This window comes from Melozone crissalis, unplaced genomic scaffold (assembly GCF_028551555.1).
Source record: "Melozone crissalis strain CALT ecotype California unplaced genomic scaffold, PUWL_Pcris_2 ptg000004l_1, whole genome shotgun sequence".
NCBI lineage: Eukaryota > Metazoa > Chordata > Aves > Passeriformes > Passerellidae > Melozone > Melozone crissalis.
The window spans coordinates 7,046,377-7,069,264 of record NW_026535782.1 but is presented as its reverse complement, the minus strand read 5'-3'; the positions used below and the strand labels follow the sequence as shown (position 1 = coordinate 7,069,264).

Below are 22,888 nucleotides of genomic sequence, written 5' to 3'. Positions count from 1 at the left end.
ACAATCCAAAAATTTTAAAAATTAAGTATGGAGCAATATAGATGTATCTTTCTTTAATAAAAACTTTGGACTTTTTTGGCTATGAAATGTACTATTCTGCAACTGCCACCTTTATTTTAGACCAGCAACAGTCAGAACCACCTACATTTTAAATTTGCTTTTATTGCCATAGAAACGTAAATTTGCTTTAACTAAAAATGAAGTCTTCTGGCTCAATCGTCTACTTTCTATATCCTACCCTACACAAGACAAAATTTATTCATTTACACATCCATACTTGCATACTTTTAACATAAGCTACATCCACCTCAGGTACTATGAAAAATCACATGTGGTTTGTGTTAGCTAAGATAGTTATAGAACATTTATATTAAAATGAATTACTTCAATCTACTCTATATTAAGTCAAAAGGACAGAATTACTTTAAAATTATTAAAGTTCTCAAATCAATCCAATTTTAAGTATATTTTTGCTGACTTTTACTTCAATAGTAATGTTCAGAGCAATCATACACCATTTTATTAAATAACTGTAATTAAACCGTTCTGTGTTCAATAAGAGATGGGAAACAAGTCAGAACACATAGAAGAGAATGGTATTTTTGTTCTCTTTAAAGCCACTGACACCAAGAGAATGCACACCAAAAAATTAAAGACATCCATTGCTAATAAAAACCCAAATATATTCATGCAGTTTTAGTACCAAAAGAGAGCTCTAAACTATTTCTGTAAAATACTAAAGTGCTGTTCTACAAGGCAAGGAAGTTGCTGAAGTCCTCCCAGCCCCAGCTCACACAGCCTGGGGCTCTCAGACACCCCAGGAGCAGCACTGGGCTCCCACCAGCCCCTGCCCAGCTCTGCAAAGCCACCAACAGAGCAAGGCTGATGTGCGCTACAGCAATGGTAGTTTGAGACCCTCTAGAATAAAATGGGAAATGGGAGAACCAGTCAATTCACCAGGAAAGGCAGAGGAAACATGCAGCATGTTCAACTGGACATATTGAAACTGTTACATGCAATACAGCAACTTGAGCTCTCAGCAATTCTCAGCAATTCTATCTACTTGAAACAAAAGTGGGGAAAAAAAACAGCATGTAAGGTTTACCAATGCTAAATTTTGGCCTGAAGTCCCGCCTAAGGGAGGAATAGAATATTCACTATTGTATGTCTGGGAAAAGGAAAAAAACTTTCAAGTTCTCCCGACATTAAATTACAGAACAATTCTAAATATAATTCACAATATTGGAGAAAAAAAAATTAATCAATTACCATGGCTGCACTGCAGGATAGCTTACTTTGACTAGATAACAACATTTTCCACATGACTTTTGGAAAATATTTGAACATCCACAGATATTAAATTATACTGGCTTAGAAAACATTATTTCTTCTTAAATAGAAATACTCAACAACAAAAATTTTCGAAACCACCATTATCCACAAATGCAATATTTACCTCTGGCTAGTCTAACTGTTCAAAGGAAAAAAGCCATACACAAACTGACCACTACAGGAACAGTGGAGTGACATTTAACAGAATTGTAGTTTCCTGAGGGGGAAAAAAAAGTGCTAAAAAACGACCAGTGGTTTTTGGTGAAGGAATTGTTGATGGAAGGGGTGGGATTTTTGTTGCAGAGAAGTTGGTTTGGTTTTCAGGAAAAGGAAAACCTGAACACAGGGGTGGAGAGGGACCAGTCATACTGATTTTTTTTTTTTTTAAATTTTCTGTAATTGTTTTCTGAATTGTTAGCTGAGCTAATCAGAGCTTTGTGCATGTATTTCTAGAACACGATTGAAATATAGTTAAATATTTGTAAAAGCCACAACTTCCAAAGCATTCATAGTAAAAATGGCAAGAAGAAAGTCTAAATTAATTAGAAAAAATATTCATTGTAAATTATTCATGCAGCATTAGTTATCTCATGTGCACACACATACACTTCACCCATATAAACCATCTCAAATCTACATGGACATTTTCCAGGAGACTTGTAATATTTTAGAATAGAAAATAGTATAAAAAATTCCTAGAAAACACTTCACTTATAGAGACATCCCCAAATAAGAGTAAGCCCCCAGATGTATTCATTCAGATGATAAAAGGCATAGGTTGTGCTCACCCTTCCTGTTCTGGAGTGAAATAACACAAAGTGAAAGCTCTTTCCTTGGAATTTGGCTCAAGAGCAAGGCTACCATACTACAGCTGTTGAGCCTCACAATGGCTATGGGGATACTTCTAAAAAAACTCAAACAAACACCACATAACCAAAAAGGAAAGCTGAATTATAATATTTTTATTGTCCAAAAGTTATGAATAAAACAAAATTCTGAACTAGTTCACCATTTCTAAACACTACAGTCAAACAGAATGAATGTAAAGAAAGAATCTGTTTCTCATCTCCTAGATGAAAGCACTAGGCCTAAATATATATTTTAGTCAAATAGTCAACATGGAAGTACCATGCAATTTTTCAATTTTTTTCCAAAGGAATAATCCCAACAACTTGCTTTCTTAACCTAGGGAAAGCTTGAAAATATTTGTGTAAAGGAGTGCAGGTAGTTTGGAAATCACAGCAGCAACATACACAGCAACAAACAACAATAAAGCTTTTGTTTGTGTTTTTTCCAAATCCATATTCTGTCAAACAAAACACAATCCTCATCTGGCAGCATGTCAGTTATGGTAGATGTCACACTGGTTGACAAGATTTACCAAAGTGCTCAGTGCATAAATATTTTAAATTAACTATCAGGCAGTGTGTGTAAGCACAGCTGCTCATTCTGAACCAAGATCTTCAGGTTCACTAGAAGAACAAAGTGTCTGGAAAGCAGGAGAGAGAGAGAGAGAGGAGGAAAAAAAACTACTCAATGCAATTATTTTAAAAGAAAAGCAAAAAGATGAGGCTGGACAAAAATCAGGCAGACAATGCCTTGGTGAAGGTCTCCAGGAAGAACAAAACTTTATTGTATTGTAGGAGCAGAACATGGCCTTATGTAAAAGAAGTAAGCACAAACACTGTTTATAACCCTTTTTCCTCTCTAATGGTTTCTTCCTATTAAAAAATACTTCAACTTAAACAGGCTGTATGAACACTGTGTTCACCTAACAATTGAATCAAAGAAAAACTACTGCTGTTGCAGAATCATTTACATCTGCTGGGTGGACCAAGCCCCACCCTTGTGCAAAACCTGACACACAAAAATGCTGCAGAGGAAGAGCCATACAACACTGCAAAACAACATTATTTTAAAAAATAACAATAATAACAACTTTAATTATTATATTGAAAAGGCTAAAGTGGGACCAGTAGACAAAGACTGCCCAACTATCAGTCTGGAGCATTTACATATAAATATTGCTATTAAAATCCTTAAATCTATTTTTGAATTTCTTCACAAGGTCTGAGAGCAAAGAAGCACCAAGATTACCTCCAACTTTTGCTATGGAACCTGCTCTAAGAGCTAGCTCAAAGAACCATAGTACTAAGCTTAGCAAAGTGTTAAAAATATTCCTCAGCAGTCTAAAAAAAAAATTTTCCTATACCCATTAACATTTTCACACAACACTATATTTTGTCTGAATCCCTGTTGCATGTAAACAGGAGGCTCAGGCAGGAGCATTTGACTTAGAATTGTGCATTCAGTGCAGATGCTAGATTCAGCAGAGAAATGATGAAGAACCAGGCCTTTTTTTTCCCCCTTTTCTAATTAGCTGCTTTTGAATACCATTAGCAGCTCTAGAGGCACCATCATTTTATTACTCCTTAAAAAAGATATACATAAATAGGAAAAGTAGATCCACAATTTCAGATGAGGAACAAGTACATCAGTGTAACCATGCCAGAAATAACACAAGCCCCAAAACACAAATGTACTGTGAAGGCAGTGTGTGCCCACCTCTCCCACAAAAATACTCAGGAAATTCAGGTTTCCCATTTCTAGCACAACCAAGCTACCACACTGCTGGTACCCAGTTCACACCCAAGCTGCCCTCCAGCACACTGGCAGACTCTTTTTAATTTTTTAATGTTTCTTTTACTATTACTCATGCTATACACATCCACTTTTCTTTGTTGATCAAGAATAGTCCCTCCCCTCAAGCCCTTCAAGTTCAATGTTGCAGGAATCTTTCGTCCAGCTTTCCCAAAATTTCATCACACACCACAATATCTTGGGGGTCTTCCCCTGACTGAGAAGGCACTACTGTAAATATAAGAAGTATTGTTTGAAGTTTATGCTATTATATAGAAGACTTTTGATAACAGCCCATGTTATACAACTAAGAACTACTTCTAGAAAATCCAAGAAATGTGTCTAGCTCGTCACTTTCCAGCACTGAACTGAGCTCTGAGAAGACATGGAAATTGGGGTCAGAAGCCATTACCTTCTAGCAACTGATCTAGGTCAAGGTCAGTTGGAACAACTCGTTTAAGTCCAAAAACTAGTAGCTTTTGTATTAAAAGAAATAGATACTTTTCTATAAATATAAATTTCTGTAGCTATCCCAAACATGAAACAGAGATAATTTTAACACTTGAGAGCCAGCCAAAAATGTCTAATTTTGGTTGCTCATATTAGGAAAGAAAAATAAACTATTCCATTTTAAATTGTCCAAAGGGCAGGGGGAAGAAGCATAGGGATTTGTTTGTTTTTGTAGCCCAAGTTACAAATTCCTATTCTCTTGGACTTGACTGAAACACACTATCCTTATTCACTGCCTCTTCTTAGACAGTTTTTGATTTAGAAGAACCACCTTCTCTGATAAAAGGATGTTAATTAATAGTCTGATTCTTCCAATCTTTTTTCACACTGAAACCTATTTTTTCCCAAAACAGATATCTGTTCCTAAACAAAGCATGGGGTGCAGCAGGATGTTCAGTGAAGCATTCCAATACTGTTTCTATACATGCAGATCCACAGTCAAGCTTAGAAGAGCAGCAGTTCTGAACTATACAAATATCAGCAAATCCAAGTTCATTCTGTGAATAATGTCATTTGGCTTAAAGCAAATTCATTATGCTCAAATCTCTTGTTGAATCATCATAAGAGATGAAGTATTTTAAATGTTATTTTTCAGACTTGTAGCTTGAATTTTCTGTAGGCTTCAGAAGCTGTGACCTAATAAAAGTTTATTAACACTGTCAATAAAAAGCTAAATGTATTTCCAGAAATTTCATAGTAGACCTAACAAAACTAAACTAAACAAAACTAAACCTGAAAGTGTCCTGCCTTTCAGTGCTTCCCTATAGCTAGAGGAAATTTTACCAAGTTTTACTTTTCCTGTCCTTTAGGACTACCATACATGAAATCTGTCTGGAATTCAGGAAAACAGAACTTGTTCCAAAACACACAACTGATCTGTGATTTTCAGATCTGTGATTTTCAATGGCCACTAACCACCATGTCCAGCTAAATGTTCACTTTATGCCAGTACACCAAAAAACGAGGTGAAAGATTAAGGGATGAGTTCTGGTTATGAGCCACTGAAGCAAGGCCAACTTGAAACACTCTGCCAGGTAAACAAACTCACAGCAGGATTCTTAAAGTATAAGCAGAGCTCTAAGATACCAGAAACAACCTACTATTTTTCAAATATAGCAGTCACTTTTTTGTACAAGGCAAAAAACAATTATGTTTTTTATAAATTACATGCTTCAAAGGTCATATTTGCAAGAATAAGTTAGTTGTTTAGAAGACTTTAAGGATTAAAGGGAACCAAAAGTCTTCTCTCTCTCTATTAATTGTTACATACAATAATTCATACTTTCAATATTCTTTGCCAAGTTGTGTAGAAAGTTTTTTTCTGTTTATCTGATTGTACACTAAATCTTGTTAGTATACTTTCTCAAGATCAAATGTCTCCATGTTCTATTTGCCTGCATTGTATGAATTTTAATTAACCAGGAGTGCTTTTTTTTCCATGGGTTCAACTCCAAACAAACTCCAATGGAGACATACACAGAAAGAATTTTTGTTCTTGAGGGAACAAAGTACTACTTCTATGTATAAAATGGTTAAAGTACAAGAATGAAACCAAGACATTCCACTCTTACATCAGCCAAGTGTCCCACAAACCTAAAAGCAAAACCCACTTGGAACTGAAGCTGGCATTTGGTTTGCCAGAAGCAAGAATTTCAGGCTGACACGACTACCACCCATTTTGTATCTGGGGACTTCTTCAACAAACCCTTAACCCAAATCCTTTGTTTCCTCTTGTCCCAGAGTCTTCCATCTGATTTCATGGTTACAGGCAATAAAAGCCACTGATTATCAGAAAAGAAGAATTAACTCCAAATAAGGATTTTAGTGCCCGAAAGTGGAATTATTCAGCGATCTGCACAGCCCTACCAGAGCATCACAGAATTACCACATTTCATTAAATAGGATTCCAGCTGATGTCCAATAATAATAAGCATGACTATCTCTTTTTGAACATCAAGCATGTCGGGCAATGGCCTTGGGATAAAAAGCACTCCCAGAAGCAAGAGGAGAATTATGAATAAGAATGAAAACACTGCAAGCTTCTAAGTGTCTCCCTAGAAAGATGCATATCAAATGTTTCCAGCCAAAGCCACAGCCAGGAATACTAACAAGTTAAAATATTACTTAAGAAGCAAAGGTGCAGAAATAGAAATACTGGAACCAGGAAAGACTGAGGGTCCAGATCTCCTGCCTCATAATGTCATATTTTAACTTTCAGTTAAATGGACAAAATTACTAGCTGAAACCTAAAAGCAATGAGGTGGTTTTACCTTTCTGTCATAACACATATCTCCAACAGGGAAATACAAAATGTTAAAAAGGAGACTGACTCACTGCTGAAATAGGAAATACAGCAAAAAAAGTTAAGTGACACAAGCCTACAAGACTGAAAGAGTGGCATCTTTCTTTGTGCCACAAAAAAAGCTCAGCTATTTCAAAAGTGCATTAAAATAATGAAAACACAGGAAAATGTCTAATCTAAAAGCAGTGCCCATTACATAACATTCTGGTACAGGCACAGAATGGAAGGTTAACAATATTACATTGTAATGATCAATTTTATAAATGTCTCACTGAATTTCACAGAAGCAGCACAGTTCCATGCACCACTGAGCCCCAGTAGTCTTACATGGCAAAATCAGCAAGCAGAACATGTGCAAAGAAGACATCTTCATGATCAGAAGCTGACACGCATACACGCATAACGACAGATAACAAAAGGCAAAGGTCCACATGCAGAGCAGATCAACTCAAGAATCTCAACCCTAATTCACAGATTAGAGAAATGTGGGAAAAATAAGGCTGGAGGGGGATTACACTGCTCTCCTAATTACAATTCACAGTTACACGTCCTTCACCTACACAAAAATAAATGTCTAGTCTTAATGCAAATGACGTGCATTTCATCAAGATGCTAAGTTAGTACCAAACACATCACTTCTGATTTTGTGTGAAATACCATCCATGCATCCTGGCACATCACAGCTGAGGACAACTACCTGCAGGGGTGGGAGGAAAACCCATGCAGTTTGAAGACACTTTGCACCCAGAAAAGCAGTACAAATGGATACTTTTCTCCAATTTGCATTGAACATTGTAGTACTGTCCAGCATATGAAAAATTAACAATCATTTAAAACATCTCAACTGGATGCTATAATGATTTCTTTCCAGTCAGAAGCGACTACTACACTGGCAGCCAGTAAAACTTGTACAAAAGGTCTGCTAGACAGCTTTATTTTCATGCACAAACCACCACATTAAGTTCACTGCCAAGTGCCTGCTCTAGAACTAACATTACGAATCCCATACTTTAATTTGCTTAAGAGCACAAGTTACTTCATCTATATCCACAGCCTAACAAATCTGGTGGACTTCTAGGATGGGGTTACAGCAGTGTGGATAAGGGAAGAGCAAAAAATATCATCCCCCTTGTGTAAAGCATTTGATGGGGTCCTGCATCACAGCCTTGCCCAAACTTGGAGTGACATGGATTTGATGATGGACCACTCAGTGGATAAAAACTGGCTGGATGGTCACACTCAGAGACTTGCAGTTAACAGCTCAGTGTCCAAGTGGAGAGAAGTGATGAGTGACAATCCTCAGGGGTCAGTATGGTGACAGCTTTGACAGCTACATGGACAGGGGGATCAAGTGCACCCTCAGCAAATTTGCTGACAACACCAGGCTGTGTGGTGCAGCTGACACTCTGGAGGAAGAGGATGTCATCCAGAGGGATCCTGACAGGTTTACAGGTGGGTGTGTGAGAACCTCATGAAGTTCAACAAGGCCAAGTGCAAGGTGCTGCAACAGGGTCACAGCAATCTCAGGCACAAAGACACAGTGGACAATAGATTGAAAGCAGCCCTGGGGAAAAGGACTTGAGAGTGCTGGTGGACAAAAAGCTGGACATGAATCAGCAGTGTGTGCCACCAGCCCAGAAAGCCAACCACATCTTGGGCTGCATCAAAGAGCTGTGACCAGCAGGTCAAGGGAGCTGATTCTTCCCCTCTACTCTGCTCTCATGAGACCCTACCTGGAGTGCTGCAGCCACCTCTGGGGCTCCCCACACAAGACAGATGTGGATCTGGAATGAATCCAGAGAATCAGCTGACTGCAGAGAGGTGCAACTCTCCTACAAACACAGACTGAGAGAACTGGGGCTGTTCAGTCTGAAGCAGAGAAGGCTCTGGAGATCTCTCAGAGCAACCTTCCAGTAGGTAGGGGTGGCTTACCAGAAGGCTGGAGAAGGACTTTTTAAAAGGGCATGTAGTGATAGGATGGGGGGAATGGCCTTAAGACGAAGGAATGCACAGTTAGATTAGATATTAAGAGGAAATTATTTACTGTGGGGGTGTTCAGGCACTGGATCAGGCTGCCCAGAGAGGTTTTGTATTTCCCATCCCTGAAGACATTCAAGACCAGGCTGGATGAGGCTGCAAGTAGACAGTTTCCTGCCCTTGGCAGGGGGATTGAAATCAGATGATCTTTAAGGTCCTTTCCAGCCCTAACCATTCCATGATCTTTGATTCTGCAATTAAGCCCCTGTGCCAGTGCTTACCTGCACTGCTATGATTTGATTGCCTATTTTTAACTAAGGTGCACTACAGAACCTCTGCCTTAACTGTACTAAAAACTACAACTCAAAGCAGTGTGAGTCAGACTTGTTTTGCTAGGAAGAGTTGTGCCAGAATGCTCTCCCAGCAATGTCTTTGATCTTTCTCTCAACTGCAAACCCCTTTGACCATTCTCTCCCTTTTCTCTCCATGAGGCTTCAGAACCTAAGCCAAGCACTGGGGAATCTGTGAGTCCATAGCATATTTGAGGTGGAAGGTCACTCTGCATCTCAACTCTTGGGGAACACTCTTTTTCTAAAATCTTCCTCATTCCAATTTTCCTATCAACAGCCTGTTTTTGCAGTACAGCATCTGAGAGCTGATGTTAACAGATGATGATTAGATGATGACCAAGATTTGACCTGTCTTGCAATGTTACTGCAGAATGCAATGCCCTCCCTTCCCCTTCTCAAAATGCAAGGGTACAGCACCAGAAGTCACACTGCAAGTACATAACAGAGCATGCAAAAGCAGTATCCACAGCTGCCAGAAAAAATGTCATTTGCATAACCAGTCATGAGGAAAGTATTTGTCAAAAAGATACATTATTTTCCTGATGCCAATCTGAAAATGCTAAACTGTAAGCTGCTTATCAGTATCAGCAGCACTGATTTGATTAAATGTATTGGAAAGGATACAGAAATGTGAATCATTCACTCAACAGGTATCCCATAACTGTATAAAAGACTTCTGAAGCAGAAGTTTGTTGCTGAAGGCATTTTTGTCATTTTGAAGACAGACGCTGCTTGATGACCATGTGGAAAATGCAATGAAGTTCTCTAGATTCACGACACACATTTAAACCAAACTTTAAAGTAGCTTCAACAATACAGATGAAGTTTCCATATGATTCACTCCTCCATGATGAGAGCAGTTGATGAAACAGTTCCAAAAGGCATTACAGTTCTTTAGTGTAGGACTGGAGAAGATGTTATGGCTACATTGTGTTACTCCCTTGCAGAGAAGGAGTCAAATACAGCCTTAGTTTCACTTAGAAAGGGATGCTCAAAGGAACTGGCAAAGATGCTTCTGCATCAGTCAATGAAAAAGAACATCTGTCCTTTCTCAAGAAAGAAAAACACAGCAAAGGAAAAGGCACTTTTACCTAAAAGTAAGCCAGATGATTTTCAGAATGCAGTCATCTTTCCTTGAATGTCATGAACACACACTGTCATTTCAGGTTTATTAAAGTTTTTTGTGAAACTGGAATGAGGTTCAAAATGTCTGATAGGAATTACAGTCATCTGCCACTGCTATTAACCAACATTTTAAAACACTGTCTGCCACAAATAGGAGAAAGTAATAAAAAAAAGTTTCCCATTAATATAGATATCCCCCCCCAAAAAAAAGCAACAAAAAAAAAAATCCCCACCCAAACTAATATACCCATAGCAAAATAAAATGCAAAGTCTTTGCAGATGCACATGTTTAAGTTGTCAATACCTGAAAACCTGCCAGTGAAACCATGAACAGAAAGCTGCTTTTGCACTACACAAGCAAAATTCAATACTGGGGACACAAACAACTCCTCACAGAAATGAAAGCAATTACAATTTAACACCACCTGTAAATACCACCTGTAAGTCACAGAAAGGTAACAAAAGCAATGTATGTCTTGATGCTGACATACAAAGTACCTCTTTATAACAATGAAGTTCTTGAGTTAAATGAGATGAAGTACAGTTATAATCAGAATCAAAAGTGACCACAGCTGCCCAATGCCTGTCTGCTAAGCATCTATAACAAATGGGACAGCACATACTTGTTACTCATTTTTATAGTGCCCTTGGGTAACAACTCTGAGGCTGCAGATTACCTGAGAGCAAAACACTGATTGTCTGTAGCCAAGCTTTCTCCTAGGAAATGTGATTGATTTAAGTAAACTCCAGGAACACATTAAGTTTTTGGGGAAGTGTGTGGGGGGAACCAAGAGACCTGCACATCCCTGACAACGATCTCATTGATTGATGACACAATTAGTGTCCCAGTCCAAGCTACAAATATATAAAGGATTTATTTAACAATGGAGTCAATCCTACTGCACTACAACACCACATTTGATTCACAATTGTCAAGAAGCATCATGACAAAAGATTTAGGAGTGACAAGCAAGGTCATACCCTATAGCCCAGTGATGGAAAACAAGGGACTGAGTAGGCCAAATGCCCATTCTTTTTATTTCTACAAAGTGTTAAACTTTAGTACTAGTGGTTTTCCACAGAAGTGAATACCCCAATCCCTAATTAGAATGAAGAACCTAAGCACGGGATTCTTAAGTCCAAGCTATTCTATGAATACCCACTTCATCTTTTTAACAAATTAGCTTTAATGAACTTCATTTCCCAGCCCTAAAGAACTGGGGAAAAAGGTATCCAAAGCCTCAAAACTGTGTGTGAGGAAAAAAAACCTCAGCCCTGCTTCACACTAGTGATGAATATTTTAAAAATTCTTCAACTATTTGTCAAATATCTTTTTCTAGACTCATAATTATTTATTGTAAGATTCAAAGAAAACTCCATAAGGCAGTGAGAATAGGTATTATCAGATGCTGAATCTCAGTTTACACAGATTTAAAGTAACATCCATTTTTCTTTCCATCAGCTCTGAGAAACTCCAGTATTTTCCTATCAAGGATAACTCTTAAGAGCCTTAGTTGACATTCTCAGGTAACACTTTCTTTGCAGAAAGCAAAGAAAAAATATGCAGAGTACAGAAAGTTAATCAAATGGTAATCTTGTTTTATAAGTACATACATGAACACAAAGTTTTGAGCAAATATGACACAAAGATGCAAAAGATTGAAAAAAGTGATTTGCTTTAGGTGCCTTATTCTCTTGAGGACAGATCAAACGGACTTTCAGAAGTTGCTTTTACAGAAAAAGAATCTCTGTATTACAGGCCTTGTTTTGTACATCTTTTCAAAGGCTTCTTGTCTAGAGTACAGTTTGCTGGATAATTGAACCATGTACAATACCTTCTGACCTCTCATGTCTGTTTGGCCTTTTCCACTGATGAAAGAAACCAAACTTCATTTTATTTACTTCCACTCTTGGAGATGTGCATTCTTAAACTGATCCATTTTCTGAAATCAATTCTCATGTAAGCGTAGGTGGTATAAACTTAAGAAACCTACACAACTTTACTCTTCCCTCACTTAAGAAGTCAGGACCTAATTTGAAAGCATGGGATCCTAGAAATATCTTCAATTTTAAAGCTACCAGTACATTAAATACTTCAAAGAGCAAAACTGATACAGATAAATAAAAGCATCAAGCTCCCACAGGCTACAACTTCAACATTCCTTCTGATTTTTATCTCCTCATTGATAGACAGAGTGGCCAACAAGTATTCAGCATACCTGCTCCAACCTCTTTTTCTTCTTCTTCAATGTTGTTTTTGATGCTGTCATACTCTTCATCAATGGCCTGGTTGCCACGCATTTGAGACAGAATCCTCCGTGCCCTCTGGGTCTGCCCTTTCTGAATGAGCCAGCGGGGACTTTCGGGAAGAAACAGGAAGCCAAGAAACTGTATAACTGCTGGTACAGCTGACAGGCCCAGCATGTACCTGCAAATAAATCAGAAAATAGATACATATCTACTATTTTCCTACAAAAACACACTATGAGAAAATTCAGTTACAGCTAGTCAAACTGTATTTACAGATCAAATCTCCCACTCCTCGTATTCTTTCTCACTGCAAGTTAAGGGGGGAAGAATCATACTCTGCAGGTATTTTAGAAAACATGATCTTTCCTTCATTTCCAGGAAATCTCAGGGACATGGTGACTATTCTGCCACCACTGACTCTAGTCCCACTGCTCCTGAGGACACTAAGTTAGACTAAACAAAAAACCTGAAATATTACACTAGTTTGAAAATGGATAAACCCTTCAGTGACAATAATCAACAGAAAGAGAAAGCAAATGCATGGAGAAAACCAAGAACTGTTGGTGACAAAGATGAGATTGAAATCCTGCTAATTGTTTCACCAACATATTAAAAACAAACAAACAAAACAGCTGGAGAACAATGTATAATTTGGTCAGTAGTTTGCCCATTTTAATTTTTTGAACAGACACATTTGCCCACTTTAATTTTGAAAATTCCTGACTATAAGCAGAAACACTTAAAAAACACTGAAAAAATTTAGTTTCACCAGCGCAGCAATTTACACAAGATCTTACAGAGAGTCTGCTTTTAAATCTTCAGTCAGATGCAGTGTGAGGTTTTAAATAAAAACTGCATTTTAGATGCCCAAGGGTTACTATTTACAGCACCAAGGCAATTTCTCTACTCAACAGAGAATTACCACTGGTAAAAGCACAGTTATACTTCCAATGATCAGCACACCACCAATTTTCATGGGTGGCTCTGCTCTATACACACCCCATTTCTATTTTTCTTCAGTAAAACAATAAAAGGATAAAAAGAATTGCAGGACCGTGTATAATTTTGTTCTGTTTTTAAAACTGACCTTTTCCCATTCACACTTCACCCAGATTCTTTTCACTTTCATTAAAGACTTTCTACAGTCTGGTGTCACCTGTACATTATTGCAGTTATCACAAGTTGCACATCAGTGGATATAATCATTAAAACACCTCCAGAAATCAGTCCCTCTGAATACTGAGGTAGCCTGTACTCATAAACAAATTCACACCTTGACATCAGTCAGGAGATTAAGGAGATTTGCTAATCTCTGCTCTAGCTCCTCTCTCCACACCCCAGGAGGGACACCTGCTTTCACAGTGACTCTGCAGCCTCTTACCTGGATCTTTTTATAAAGCATGCCTGAGATTGCTAATTGAGTAGGAAGGAGAAAATAACTATTATTGAAAACCTTATATTAGGGGCAATGAACCAAATGCATTTGTCAAGTCCAAATGCATTTTGAGTAAAAATGGAAAAATACTTTCTTAGAGGCATTTAATGAAGAAAAACATGGGCAGTACAACAGACAGAAAACTGGAGAATGGTAAAAAGAATACCCAAAAGGCAATGCAAAGAGGATGGCCATCCCAGGACAATGTGCATGCAGACCAGTCTTCCCACCCCCAGCTGAGCCCTCAAGTTCTTCTTAAAACCACTCAAAATTTCCAAAGGTCATACAATCAAAACTTGGTATAGAAAGAGCTCAGTTAGCAGCTCTCTTTTTTCGGTAACACTTTAAAAATTATATAGCTCACTATTAGTTAAAAAAGAAAAGCATAAGAAAGAAAATAAATTCAAACCATAAAGTCAGTGGAAGGCTTATTAGCTGAGTAGTCTTCAGTCAATGTATCTAACAGTGTCACTAATCCACTCATGTTCTCATTCCTCATTCATTAATGCTCTCATTCATTAATTAATTAATGGCCTCATTTATTTCTACACTTTTCCTTCTCCACAAACATTTTGGTAGCAGTGTACAAAATACATAGACCATTGAAGCTCACCAAATTGTAGATTCAATATCTTTATTGGAGTGACATTTAGAAAGCCTTTTCTATTTCAAATGAAGAGTAAAACAAACTCGTAGAGATTAAAACCAACTGCTGTATCCTGTCAAAGTGCATGCTGAAGTATGTTTTCATGCATCTAAGTATGCAGATTTAGTCCTTCAGACTCCTATTGCTTAAATTTCTGCTCCTCCAAAGCCCTTCAGTCACTTAAATGCAGCAGAGCCTCCAGAACTAAGCAGTGGGGTGCCTGCAATCATCTTAGAAGGCAAAATCAATCAAGGCTCCTGAAAGCTTGATTCATACCAGTTGGACTCTATTGGATTGTTTATCACAGACAAGACAAGAAAGAAATGTACAGACAGAGCTCCCTCACTGAAGTTAGTTTCCAATCTGCAAAATTCTGATCAAAGTTGAATAAAAGGAGCAGGTCAAAAGGAAAACGTTTAGTTGAAAGGGAACATCCATTGCAAGTTCTAGAGTTGGTGTAATTTTCAGAGCAAGCCATTTTGATATAATCAATTTAGAGTAAAAGCAGGCAATTTTAGACATTTCACGCAGTAAGCCAGCTTTCAGAAATCTAATATAATTCTTTCCTATATAGATTACAAGACTTTGTGTTTGAAGCCAGATGTCTAGCAGACCTGAAAAAATCCAGCATGAAATTTAATAAGTCTGCTGTAACATTTCTCCTTCTCTGACATACTGCTGCAATACTATTAAGATGGCATTAGCAGAGTTTATAAAGCTAACCTAAGGGTCATGTTAAATATTTGTTTTGTTTATTTTAATTTAATATCCAGCATTTCCAAGAATAAGCAGAACCAAGAAAAACTGAAGTTCCTTATTGTTTGTTGCAGCACTCCAGTGCTTAGCCATTCAGTCAGTAAGAGATTCAATAATTGCTGTGATGTTCCTTCTTCTACGTAATGACTCAGGGGCAGATATTTGTGATTTATCTCCATGTGTTTACTGGCCACTCCTTTCAGGTGACAGACCATCTGCACTCTTCCCTGCTCAGCCTCAGGTTGCAATAAACTAGCTGAGGACGTCACACCATCCTCAATTAACAGCTCCAGCACTGCAGCTGGAATACTTGGATACCTCATCACTGAGGTGGTAGCTTATTTCTCCATTCAATCCAGCAGAGCAGTACTTGGCACAGGCATAAAACACAGCATTACTGCAAAAGTCACCCAGCACATGCCAGCAGGCTGCAGAAACTATTGCTCTTCACTACTCCACACACTGTGCTGCACTAGGACTACAAATACCAGAGAAAGCCACAAACCAGGAATAACAATGGATCACTAAGATGAGTTGCACAACTGGAGCATGTGACACAGAAGAGGCTGAGAGAACTGGGTTTGTGCAGCCCAGAAAACAGATTTTTATTATTTTATAACATAAGCTTTTAGCTATAAATTTATCCTACAGTATCCTTCCATATCCTTCTGATAGATTACCACTGCTCAGATTAAGAATATTCAAACTTCACCTCTATCTTGCACATACAGCACATTACTTATTGGAAATTTGCCTTTTGAAAAATCAGCATGCAATTATTGTAAATGCAAAAGGCAAGCTACCTTCATAAACATCATGACAATCATTCACATTTGTGATGTATATTTATTACTCTCCCACTTTAAAGTTTAGCAAAGTCAAAAAACCTGTGCATGCTGTGAATATTAAGCTTAAGCAGAAGCAGTAGGGATCTATTTTGGCAAGATACCCAAGTTCCATTTTAGAACACAGTTTTACCACTTTCTATGCAAATTCTGTTTTACCAACAAGAATTATTAGGCTCACAAACCTCCATCCATCCTTGGCGAGGTAGCTGAAGATTCCATCGACAACGCTGGCGAAGAACTGCCCTCCAGTGATGAAGAGAGTGTTAATGGTGACTAATCTGCCTCGTAAGTGTGGTGGAGCCACTTCTGCGATGTACACTGGCACAGTCATAGATGCTACACCTACAGGAATAAATTCAGTTACAGTTATAAAAGCAAAAGAGATACTACATTGCTTTTTCATCATAAAATACTATTTTGGGTTTGGCTGAGACAGAGTTCGTTTTCTTCATGGTAGCTAGTACAGGGCTATGTTTTATATTTGTACTGGAAACGGTGTTAACTGTTCAGGGATGTTTTCTTTATTCCTTACACAGAGTCAAGGCCTGTTCTGCCTCTCACCCCACCCCAGCAGCAAGGCTGGGGGCACACAAGTAGTTGTGAGAGGACACAGGAGGACAGCTGACCCCAATCAATCCAAGGGATATCCCAGACTACATGGCATCATGCTCAACATACAGAGCCAGGGGAAAAGGAGGGAAGGGGGGACATTCAGAGTTTGTGGAGGCTGTCTTCCCCAACAGCTGTAACACATGATGTAGCCCTGCTCTCCTGCAAATGGCTCAACACCTTCTTGCTCATGGGAAGTGGTGAATGAGTTCCTTGCTTTGCTCATGTGTGTGGCTTTTGCTATACCTACTCAACTGTCTTTATTCCAATCCATGAGTTTTCTCACTTTTACTCTTCCGATTCTCTCCCTCACTCACCCTTCCAGCAGGGAGTGAGCAAGCAGCTACACAGGGCTGAGCTGCTGACCAAGGCTGGCATGACAAGCAGTGACCCAAACTGAGCTGGCTGTGGTGCCCAGTAACTCCACAGAAAACACCTCCTCTCCTGCCCTGAGTGACCATCCCAACAGATGGAGCCCCAAGTCATGGACTAAAGGAACTCAATGGACATTTATGGGCTCTTTACAGACATTTCACAGGGGTGGTCCATGGACTATTGGAATGATATCTGTGTATTATATCAAAGAATGGGCAGGGGGTTCATGGTTAATAAGAATGCACTGCATCTGTGGCAGGATAGAATGTAGGAAAATAAAGATAATGCAGAAGGCAGCCTCACCCCTGAGGAGTTGCAGCTGTACCAATCACCAAAGATTAGGAACAGGCTGCCCTTAACAGGCCACAGCTGTGTCCAATGAAGATGAGTGCTACAAAACAGTAGGGTTAGGTGGGTGAGGAGAGACTTGAAGTCTGTTGGCTGTGCTTAGAAGAAGGTGTCAGTGCTGTCAGGAGCTGCCCACAAGCAATCACCAAGAAGGTATGGGAACTTTTGCAATAAGATGACAACAGCACCTAGATGGAATAAGGGGTGGAGAATGTGCTGGTTTCAGCTGGAGTAGAGTTATTATTCTTCATAGCAGCCAGGGCTATATTTTGGATTTAAACTTAGGATTTTTTGCTTACAAAATTAGCTCTAGTCAAGGTGAAATCAGCACACACTTAAATGGAATAACCTGGACAAATTTGATTTCTGACTTTCAAGGGATGAAAACAACAAAAATAGAACTAACAAACTCTAGAAGCATTCAAAAAGCAAATAGTTGCTAGCAGCTGTACTGGAATTTCAAGGTTTGATGTAATGATACAAAGAATAAATTTCTTCAATTCACTCTGCACGTACAATGAAATTAAATAAAAGGATAGATATAACTATAGTTTTGAAAGAAAGAGATGCTATAATCCAAGTAAGCACACATAAGTCAAAGGGGCTAACCGAAGACATCAGGTGTTCACAAAACTCTATTTAAAAAGAACTTTACCATGGTTTCCACAGCCAGAAACAAAACCAAAGCTAAGCATTATTGTTATTTTTATTGTGTAATTTCATTACTTTTATAGAACAAATTGTTTCTTAACTTAGTTTAAAAATATTCCGTGTGTTATTTCAAGTACAGGTTGGCTAGACCCTGAGCAACCTGATCTAGAGTGGCCTCCCTGCCCATGCAGAGAGATTGGAACTGGATGATCATTAAACTTCCTTCCAACCCAAGCCATTCTATGATTCAATGCAAAAAACTCTATCACCATAAGGAAACAAGGACTAACACTAAACCACAGCTGCTTTTCATTCTGTCTTAACACTGGCAGTATTTCCTACTAACTAGGCAATGAGTCATTTGTGCAAAAGACAGAAATGTCCACAAGGAACACACACAAACTGTAAAAATAGAGTTCAACAGTGTACAAAGAGCACAGCTGGGTGCAGCACATGCCTTGGTGGTTGAAATCCCTATTTCATTACAAGAACCAACACTGACAAGCAGCAGTGATTTCTTTTGTAGTTAAAACTAGAAGTACATTGGCAGCAGTCAGCCAAAACCATATTTTGACTGAAGTCAGCTGAGATACAACCTGAGCACAGCCAAGCACCATCAGACACAATACATCTTCCAGCCTGGGGCAGCTCCACCAGCTCCATCCAGGCAGCCCCACAGAAGCACAGGCCAGTGCCACAGCCCCAGCAGGAAATGGGGTCACCTAAAAGCAAGCACATGGCTCTTGAAGCACAGCTATGGTTCCTGGCTTGTGTCACAGCAGAAGGGATTCATCATGGGATGGCAGAGGCTTTGGCTAGCCTGGCTGACTTGCCAAACTAAGAGCAAAAAATCATCTTTTGCAGCAAGGTTAGCCTGACAGGACTGCTGGGAGCCTCCAAAAGCTCAAGCGAGGAATACAGATCATTCAATAATAAAATGGCATGAGAAGATCTTTTGTTGTGATAGGTAAACACTCACAGCAGCCTCTCAGCATGATAACCCAGTTCCCAGCAGGGCCTCCCAGGACATGCCAATGCTTCCTTCTCTTATCAACTGAGCAACCAGCACAGAATAAAAAACCCAAATGAAAATGTCAGGGGAAAAAAAAGAGCATTAAAAATTTATTCAACCAATTTACCAATTTTCAAAGCCAACAAGAATGCATCATGGAAAGAAGCATTCAAAAAGTCCTTTGTGTATTTGACAGAGAACTGAATTTTCAAGCCCAGCTCACCATTAGGGATGTTTCTCTTCCATATTTCATGTCAGTATTTGAAATAATGATGATTAAAGTGATAGAGACTGCACACATATAACAGCAAATCCTTTTTGGGAAAGCAAAGGTGTGTGGCCACTTGCTGCAAACAAAAGCCACTGAGGACCCATCCAAGGCAGCAGCTGCCACTGGAGCAGAGGGGCAGGGCCCTACAGCTGTGGCAGCCCTGGCCTGGTGAGGCTGGGCCCTCCTGCTCCCCAGCCATCCCCTTGCCTTGGGCATGTCACCCCAATGCCCAGGTTGTTCCCCCACTGTGGTGTGGCCATCTTCCCATAGGATCCTTGGGACCGTATGTTTGTTGTCATCTTATTGCTAAAGTCCCATACCTTCTTGGTGATTTCTCATGTACAGCTCCTCACAGCACCAACTCCTTCACAGCTCAGCCAACAGCCTCCAACTCTCTTCACAGCACAACCAACAGGCTCCAACTCTCTCCTCACCCAGCTGACCCACTCTTTTGTAGCACTCATCTTGTTAGTGGACACAGCTGTGGCCTATTAAGGGCAGGCCTGTTCCTAATCTTTGGTGATTGGTACAGCTGCAACTCCTCTGGTGTGAGATTACCTTCTGCACTGTCTTTATTTTCTTACACTCGATCCCCCCACATATGTTAACATCTATCTTTGACACCCATAATCATGCAGTGAAGTTAACTTGAGAAGATGGCAACATCTCTATGTGGTTTTTACTAGAAAGCAGTTAGAAAGATGTGCACGACCAAAACCAATACAGGCTTTGTAAAAAAGCTACCTTTCAACTCTTAATGAAGACTGATTCTACCAGGACCTGCAGAGGAATCTTGTTCTAAGCATGACAGCCAAAAATGCCTCTCAGACATCCACAAAGCAGAGCCACACCATTTTTCAGACCAGCAGCTCTCACTGATGTTGTGAGCACACCACCAGCCCTGAGACACTGTCAGAACCCTGGCAGCCACATCTACAGCACTTGCCCCTCTCACAGGTGAAAGTAAAGCGTGTTACATAACACAGGGATGGTATTTCCACGGGATGGATGGAAAGTTAACATGTATTTGTAAAAAGTCTTGAACAAGAGGCATCATGACAACAGATTTATTGTTTCTGCAGCATTCTTCTCACAAGTTGACGACTACAGGAAAAAAACGAGAAATGGAAGCTTGCACACCCCTGTGACACAAGTCCTGTCACAAGCTAGCCAGTGATATCAGCTATTCAGCTGGCACTAATAGCTGAAATTATTTATTATCAAACCTGCAATAAATAGCAGAAGATCTAAGGGTATTAGCTCAAAATCACACAGATTTGCTAGAAACATTTGAAGATCACCTAGTCTAACTGGTGTTCAAGCAGGGGCAGCTAGAGCAGGCTGCCCAGAACCATGCCCAGTTAGGCCTTGACCATCTCAAAATGGATGTCCAACCAAAATGACTCTGTATTTCTGCAGCTTCCACCAGCTTTCTTGCCCTGAGAAATGTGTTCACAACGTTGCTGTCTAAAACAGCCTTTGTGGATCTCTATTTAGATCTTACTTCCTCTACCGTGTGTCCCAAAACCTACAGGTTCAAAACATTCAAGCAAAAATCTCAATTCAAAGACACATTTGTTACATATTTTCAATTATCATTTCAATATCAAAACATATGCTTTGCTACTCTGAGTCTGAGAGAGTACAGCAGGAGGTTTCAGGGAACAGGAGGAGGCAATTAGGAAAGCCTTCCCAGTTTATCTGATTGTCACGCAGCAAGCACTCATACACAAAAGCAAAGTTCTTCTTGAAAAAACACAAGGAGTGAAAAAATGGCTATTCTAAAACTGATGAAAATAAGAGAAAAAAATCATATGACTTTAAAGAAATAATATTTTAGATTCTCGAGTGTTAATTGCATTACTCATTTCCTTTTAGTTGCCTTAGAATCCATCTATGTTCTCCAGACTTCCTTCTGATTTCCATTTAAGACACTAGAACACAGGAGAATAAGTTCTTCTGAAAAGGCATAGTCAGAAGCAGTGCATTAAGTATTAGTCAAGTATAAAAATCTCTAAAATACATAATCAGTATTTGTTATGTAATTATTTTTATAGCCAGATATTAAAGAAAATTGAAAACAAAGAACAGCTTTCTTAGCAAAACAATATAGCTGCAAGGGAATCTTTCCTTAATCCTTCATATGAGAATGCTTTCATTTACACTTGGGTGACATTTTCTAATATGCTCTCACTGTTAAATTGCTCACACCAAATAAAAGATTCTTGCTGCAGGCAAGTATGTTACTACCTAACTAGTAGAGCTGATAAGTGACAAGACATGAGAAATAGAAAACGAAAATAATTAGCTGGAAATCTGTCAGAGAAGCCTGAAGCTCTACATTGTGCACCACAGCTATGAAATATGAAAAAAGAGAGCTGAGAAGTCCAGTCTTTATCCACTTGAGTAACCAAGGCATGAACTTTCTGACCTCATTAAAGGATAAAGCTTAGGAAAAACATAACAGAAGGTTCCTTAAATTTCGACCAGAAGATGCATCTAATTATTCTACAGGAAACATCAGATGACACAATGGGCTGAAATGATCATATTAAATGTTTTTCCACTCCTAAAATCACTTAGGAGACTAATTACTAGGGCTCCTACTATAATCTCCAGACTTACCAGTAGAAAGCAGACACAAGTCCTTACACAGCTCAATTTTAAGGCAATCAATAGACCAGAGGTGTGAAAAGACATCTTAGAGGCACCTTATCATCCAGAAAGGTATTTCCAGTATGAACATGTAAGCATCATAAAGAATTCATTTAAAAGTTCAGAAACTAAGTAAACAAATCTACTGACAAGAGAAATAAAAAGGTCAATGAAGGTGAGTTCCTATGACAATTAGAATTATATTTTAAGAAATGAGATTACAGTAGAAAACACAAAGACTAAAAATGGAATCCAAGTTATTGTTTGTAAAATGCATTTGAGCATTAATACTAAGGAAATTGAATCATTTTAAAGACTTCTTTGTGCAAGATCAGACAGATACAAATGTACCCTGTCCAGATCAGGACTTTCACCACACTCCTGTCATGTCTCTTGCCAACAGGAGGGAAGGTGCGTCACAAGAACAGATGAGCAACAAAAGCTGGAGACAGGATATTGAATGAGATGCACTTTCACTGCTAGCACAATAAAAGAGCTATAAGGTAGCAGAAATGTGTCAGTCTTTTCACTGGCATCAGCCAATAACCAGTGTCAGGAGCAGCAAAAACACAGGGAAGGGTTTGTTGTTACTGCAATTCAATTAGTCTTTCATGCTTAGTAATAAAGAGGACTGATGTTAACTAGAAGTGCTAAGGAGGCACATGCAGGAGCTGATGTCTCTTTGTAGCATGGTTCTGTCCCTCCTGTCTAGCTTGTGCTGACCTTTTGCATGAAAGCCAAGCAAACCAGGGAATACAACCAGCTAGAACAATATCCACCTGCCTCTCAAGGGGTT

At 39.0% G+C, this 22,888-nt stretch overlaps 1 protein-coding gene across 1 annotated transcript in view; it reads right to left on the bottom strand.

Annotated features, from left to right (window-relative positions):
* SLC2A13 (solute carrier family 2 member 13) overlaps positions 1-22,888 on the bottom strand; it is a 143,459-nt gene that overhangs the window by 99,311 nt on the left and 21,260 nt on the right. The window contains exons 2-3 of the mRNA XM_054272783.1: positions 16,354-16,513; positions 12,456-12,664 (exon numbers count right to left, since the gene is read on the bottom strand). Of these exons, the coding sequence (XP_054128758.1) occupies positions 12,456-12,664; positions 16,354-16,513 (369 nt within the window). The remainder of the gene's footprint in view (positions 1-12,455; positions 12,665-16,353; positions 16,514-22,888) is intronic.